Below are 6753 nucleotides of genomic sequence, written 5' to 3'. Positions count from 1 at the left end.
CCATACAGAGACATATCATTTGTATGTTGATACGCAATCGTTTATTACATTCGTTTTATTTTTCTAGTGTCGCAAAATTCAATGTTCGATAAAGATCAAAGGTCACAAAAGCGAAACTAGAAAAATGTAACATGAACCTCTCTTTACAGACGAAAGGTAGACATGGTTATTCTGTCGAGTTTTCACCGTTCTTTGCAACAAAACTAGCGTGTGCTACATCACAATATTATGGAATAGCAGGTAGTGTGATTTTTTTTTTGGGGGGGGGGGTTCAATAAACCGTAACAATGCCTGATAGCAAGGATAAGAATATTATATGACATTATTTTCTTGCAGGATCAGGAACACTATACATTCTTGAGGCTGGACCCGGTGGATTGGTACCACAAACCGTATTTGAATGGAATGATGGTCTATTTGATGTTACATGGGCAGAAAACAATGAAAATGTTTTAGTTACTGGAGCAGGAGATGGCAGTGTTGTTGTGTGGGACATACAGCAGAGAAGGGTACTTGATCTTTGAAGTATATTATCATGAGGAGGGGATCATTACCCTCTGAATTAATTTTTTTTAACTTGTCATTACCAATAATGATACATGTATTTGATAACTGCTGAAAAAGAAGTCAGAGTGTTTCTTCGTGAAAATATATTATATATAATATATTCGTCCCTGAATTCATTAACTATTATAATGATTATATCAACAGACAAATATGATTGAAAGAGTCAATAAGAAGCTTTAAATTCTTATGTTGTGTATCAAATCATATTATAAAAGAAACAGATCATCAAAATATCGTGTGCGAATGTAAAAGTTTATTTTATTGACTTCAATCATCGGTGTGATCATAATCATAGAAGTTTTTAAAAAAAATATTTTAGGTAATAATTGTTAATATGGTATGTACGAGAAGTGATCAAAAAGTTCGCGAACTAACTCTATATCTACCTATCCATAGTTCAGAGCAGAATGAATTTTGGCACATATATAGTCCTATACATGTGCTTGATGTAGCATGAGTTATGTTGTAATTTGCGTCATATTTATGACATCATGATGTAAAAATGACGTCAATATAGAGGCGACTGTGACTAAAATGGATGAGTCAGTCATACTTGAGCAGAGAACAATAATAAAGTTTTACGTATAACTCGGAAAATCCTTCACGGAAATATACAATGATTTACATAAAGTATATGGGGATAGCAGGCTTGCAAAAAGTTCAATAAGTAAGTGGATTAAACGTTTTATTGAGGGAAGGGAGACTTTGAAAGATGATGATCGATCTGGGTTGCCCACTGAACGTTAGTACAGAGACAAATGTATCTCAGGTTGAACAGTTTGTGATGAAAGATAGAACAGTTACTATTAGAGAAATAGCTGATGATCTTAGCATGTCTTATGGAACTGTTCAGGAGATTTTAACGAGTAAGCTTAAAATGCGGCGAGTTTGTGCAAGGTGGGTTCCTCGCCTCCTTCTGCCAGAACAAATGAAGATGCGGGTAAATGTTTGCAAGTCTTACGTCAGTAGATATGAAAAAGAAGGGAATTTTTTCATGAATAGAATTATAACATGTGATGAAACATGGGTACATTTCTATGAACTAGAAAGTAAACAACAAAGTTCAATTTGGAAGCATTCTTCCTCTCCTTCACCATTGAAAGCACGTGTAACGAAGTCTGCAGGGAAGGTTATGCTCATTGTTTTCTGTGACATCAACAGAATTATTCTAAATCACATGGTACCACCTAAAACTTCAGTTACTGGAGACTACTATGCGCGGGTTATCAAATCAGATTTGATGAGAGCAGTAAAAAGAAAGCGCCCTGATCTGATATGAGCTGGATTCATTTTACACCAGGATAACGCGCCTAGCCATAAAAGTCGGGTTGTGATGGACACCATGGAAACACTGGGTATAGAAAACCTAACTCACCCCCGTGCAGCCCAGATTTGGCAATTTGTGACTTCTGGCTATTTCCAGTTCTGAAAGATAACTTACGGGGAGAGAAATATGAGTCCCGAGAAGATCTTGGTACTGCTGTGAACAAGGCGTTAAGAAGCATGTCAATTGATGGCTTGGATGACGTGTTTTGGACATGGGCAGACCGATGGCAAAAGTGCATAAAAGCAAGAGGGGCCTACTTTGAAAAAGAGTAAACTGAAAATCCCACTTTGAATAATATTATGGAAGTTATCCAATAAGTTCGCGAACTTTTTGATCACCCCTCGTACACATAATTAAAATGTAATGTAAATTCACATTAATTTATTTGCCTTTTTTCAGGGTCCCATAAAAGCATTCAAAGAACATGTAAAGGAGGTAAACTATTTCTTGATTCAATCAACAAATTTTCTCTTGGGTAATGATTGATTGTAATGGCCAAGCAAGTTCATATTATTTATTGACTAATGTATGAATGTATTTGAAGTTAAATTAAAAACAAAATAAAATAACTTTTTTTTTATTTCTGTTTCCACAGGTGAATTCAGTTCACTGGAGCCAGACCAGACAAGAACATTATTTCCTCAGTGGATCATGGGACAAAAGTATTAAATTAGTAAGTAGAAGTCAGCATGCAGGGCTTTCGATAATTTTGAAGTGGAAAGGTAAATTTATAAATTTTAGGAGGCTGTTTTAGAATTATTCGCTATAGTTTACCTTGCTAATTAAGAAATTTGAAGCAGTGAATTACAATCATTCATTGAAATGGTGATAAATTGCCTCCTGTGTCCCTTTATTGAAAGCATTGGCATGGTAAATTTATATAATTTGGTTCTGATAAATCTCTATTTAACAGCATTCTAAAGAAAAAAAGAGTGAAACTGAAATAGTTAACAGAGCAGTTATAGGTTTTCATGATTTCAAGAATTTCTAAGACATTGATCCAAGTTCTTTATCTCTGTCTTGTACCATTTTTCATCATTTGTTAATTAAACTATCTTGTATATTTTAAAGCTAATCAATATATCTGATTTTTACAGTGGGAAATTTCACGGGGGAACTCTCTCACCACGTTAAATGGGCATGAAGCCATTGTATACAGCGTCCGTTGGTCTCCCAGTATCCCAGGTTGCTTCGCATCAGCTTCAGGTCTGCACCTCAATACTTCACTACACACTGCTTGTTCTGAGGAGGAACTTGTGAAATTATAATTAAATTTTGGCCAAACATTCAGATTTTCTTCTATTTCTTGTAATTATTGTTTGACTTTCTTGAAGGTTGCAAAGTTAAAATATACTTATGAACTTTTTATTGTTTACATTTTCAAGTCAATTACAGTAAAACTTGTTTAGTACGAACATGGATATACCAAATTTACAAATAAAGCAGTTTTTTAATACTTGCCAATTAAAGTTCTTAACAATTCCTTGTAAATTAAATTTAAAGATTATAACAAACTTTTATACATATTTTACGGATATAGTAATTTGATTTTGTGTCCTGTAGAGGTAAAACATAAGGAAATTCATCTTTTATGATGATGAGGTTTAAAAGATCTCATCGTTGAACCGATATATTTTTTGTAAGCATATACATCTAATATTTAATTCATCAGAAAACTTAAGTTTTCCAAGGCATTAAGTATTCAGTAATCATACATGTACTTGAAGGAAGACATGTATATTGTAAATTTGCTGTATATACTTACCTGGGGTAAATGAAATTGTATACAAATACAACAAATTACAGATTTCCAGTAAATTCACAGGTACCCAGGAATTCACTATAATTAAGGTTTACTGTAATTCACATTGTATATTGTAAATTTTTTTTTTTTTAGTATTTTATTTTATTTTTTAACTTGTACAAAAAGAAGGATCATGATAAGTTTTTACAAAGTAATAATTTTATTTTACACAGGGGACCACACAGTGAGAATATGGGATATAAGGAGACCAGAAATGTCACAGACTGTAATACCTGCACACAACTCAGAAATCCTCACCTGTGATTGGTCAAAATATGACCAGGTGAATTTTTATATTGTCCTTTTTACATTTATTTTCAATCCCATGTTATTCAGGTGGAAACCCTTTTAAAAGTAGGTAAATGTACATGGATTCTGCCCTGTTTAAGACATCGTTTTGTGTAGTTACTTATCCTAGATCTCTGTTGTAGACTGCTTATCCTAGATCTCTGTTGTAGAACCTGCTGTTTAGTGGGGGAGTGGATGGTGCTATCAGAGGATGGGACGTTAGGAACCCCCAGTCCCCCATCTGTGACATGAGGGGTCACTCTCTGGCTGTCAGGAGAATCAAGGTCACACATTTGAATATATTTATAAAGATTCTTAATTTTACAGAAACATTTTTAATAATCACCAGGCCACATTTTGTTGATGTTGTAGCAATCATATGTAGACTATATGTATACAGAAATAAACTTGCCAGCTTTAAAAATAAACATTTAAAAAGTCAGTGCAGTTTACTTGTAGATTGAAAGGAGAGAGAGTGTTAGAACTCAAGTTGATAAAGTGTACTGTTTTGTGCTTTTGTTAATGTCACTTTAATTATTAAAAACCTCGATCTCTGAATTAATTCTTTCATATGTACATTGTATTACACTAGCTTCAGAACTGGCTATAAACTTACATGGGGTATATTCATTTATGTTTTCCATCACAGGCTTCAGCCTTTCAACGGAACATTCTAGCTTCTGTGTCGTATGATTTCACTACAAGGTAAGTACAGGTAATTAACATCTCAGGTAAGAAAAAATTGATGATGTAATTGGCTAGCACTCAATATATGTGTATTTTCTTATTTTAAATTCAGTTTTATGTGATTTCATTCAAATATATTTCCTATGAAAATGCATAAAACTCCTGTAAAAATATGATTTTTTAAAATATTATGTTTGAATGTGTTTGGTAATGACAGTATTGATTTTTATTACAAAGGTTATGGGACTTTACAATAAATATGGCAGTAGAAACATTGGAGCACCACACAGAGTTTGTGTATGGACTGGATTTTAATCTATTTAAACCTGGAGAAATGGCTGACTGCTCTTGGGATGGGATTTTAAGAGTGTTCACGCCTAAAACTCTGTCTAATCCAGGAATGTCCCTACAACACTAAATCTTGGCTTCTTTTTGTGAAAAAGAAGGTTATTCCAGTTTCTCAGTGGAGAAATCTCCTCAGGAGTTCCTTAGAGGAAAGCTTATATGTATATTAGTCAGTGCATACCTATAATTTTACTGTTATATATAAAATACATGGTTACTGTCTTGAAATATAAGCGATATTTGGGCGAGGGTAAGAAAATGTGATAGAGGGCGAGGCTTGCCGAGCCCTCTATCACGTTTTCGACCCGAGCCCAAATATCGCTTATATTTCAAGACAGTCTCCATGTATTTTGTTTATCCTGCAACACATTTTTACAGGACCTCCAAAACGAGCTGTTTTCAACTGATTTAGGTACATCTCTGCAGTTGAAACTAAGATGCCATGGCGTAAACATTGCAATATTCATGACGTCACAGTGCTTTTAGAACGTTGGAATACGTGCACGAGGCTTTATTAGGGCATTGACCGAATAAAGCTTTAATTGGTTTATTAGGTTACCTTTATTAGGTCAATACAAGGGGTAGTTGCAGGATAAATATTAGTATAAGCTATTTATTTTATCATGTAGCAAGTATTTGAGTTGTTATTTGAAAATGAAAAATCATTCCATTTGTTTAATCAAACAGAATGTGTGCTATTACATGTAATTACATTTTTTAATGTTTTACCAATCTGAATAATATATATATCATATTTCCAGCAGTTCATTAGTTACAATTTGCCACTGGTATGATCGTAATTAATCACTGATCATAATTAGGCCAACTATATTGGATTGTTGGATAAATTTGCTGTCAAGGAACACTCATTCATGAAAAATGTGTCAAATGAAAATGGTTATTTTTACATGTAAATATATATGTCATTGAAAATTTTAGTACACCTACCATTGTGAGTGTTTGAGTTTAGCAATTATAAATTTTGTCTTTCATGTATATTATATAAATGACGTTTTAACTTATAAATCTTTCAAAGGTTCTTGAATTTTATCAAGATTGCAAATATAGCAAAACAAATTAAACACAATGAGTAATTTTCCCCTTGTACAGGATGTACAATTGTTATGTTCTGCTAAATCAATGAAATCTATTAATAAAACATGTACAAAATACATGTTTTTTTTTCCTCATTTGAAAAAAAGACAAAATAAAGCCAAAGTATAGGCTGACCATCAGCCAGCCTCAAAGGTTGCCTATCTCTGCGACATTCCTCGTGTGAACTGCAGTGGCCCCCCGATGGTGTCCCTCTTTTTCAGATCTCGGCAACTTAGCACGTGCGATTATTAACTGTGGCCCTCGAAGGTTTCTTCGCCAACTTATTGTTTTTGTTGGTACGATGGGAAGCAAAATGAATGTTCACTCATTAAACAAACCTTTTAATAAATGAAGATTTTATTCTGTATTTATCAATAGGATGTTTTTTTTTTCCTTCAAGATTCCCCTAAAAGAAATTGCAAGTTAACATCTTTTTAGCTACAGCATCGTCTCAAGCACGGTCCAGAGTCCGCTCGTAGCTATCTCCTATACGGTCAGACGTACAGTTTGCCCGTGGTTTCCGAACTACAGCTGATGCTGAGTATATTGCAGGCGCGGATTCAGGACCCCGTTTTTCAAAAGACCAGAATATTTTTTGTGATACCTTCCGTCTTGACATTCATTTGAAAATGGTATTTAT

General features: G+C 33.9%; 1 protein-coding gene across 1 annotated transcript; it reads left to right on the top strand.

The window, feature by feature from the left end:
- The first annotated feature begins 95 nt into the window (after positions 1 to 95).
- Positions 96 to 6190, top strand: LOC133201739 (peroxisomal targeting signal 2 receptor-like). The gene is made up of 9 exons (XM_061337529.1): positions 96 to 240; positions 337 to 509; positions 2294 to 2329; positions 2490 to 2567; positions 2992 to 3100; positions 3872 to 3981; positions 4157 to 4270; positions 4636 to 4691; positions 4911 to 6190. Exons 1-9 carry the CDS (start codon positions 132 to 134, stop codon positions 5089 to 5091), a joined length of 966 nt encoding a protein of 321 aa, XP_061193513.1. The 5' UTR covers positions 96 to 131; the 3' UTR covers positions 5092 to 6190.
- Positions 6191 to 6753: the final 563 nt, after the last annotated feature.

The sequence above is a fragment of the Saccostrea echinata genome, unplaced genomic scaffold, assembly GCF_033153115.1.
Source record: "Saccostrea echinata isolate AGI-Se365-2 ecotype Australia unplaced genomic scaffold, CSIRO_AGI_Sech_v1 ptg000045l, whole genome shotgun sequence".
Lineage (NCBI taxonomy): Eukaryota > Metazoa > Mollusca > Bivalvia > Ostreida > Ostreidae > Saccostrea > Saccostrea echinata.
This window is presented reverse-complemented; position numbering and strand designations above follow the sequence as displayed.

Bases quoted from the DNA above. Each gene is read 5' to 3' on its own strand.
- LOC133201739 (XM_061337529.1), top strand. From the start codon at position 132: ATGAACCTCTCTTTACAGACGAAAGGTAGACATGGTTATTCTGTCGAG. The intron at 241-336 runs GTAGTGTGATTT...ATTTTCTTGCAG, and splicing joins ACAATATTATGGAATAGCAG to GATCAGGAACACTATACATT. The intron at 510-2,293 runs GTACTTGATCTT...GCCTTTTTTCAG, and splicing joins GGGACATACAGCAGAGAAGG to GGTCCCATAAAAGCATTCAA.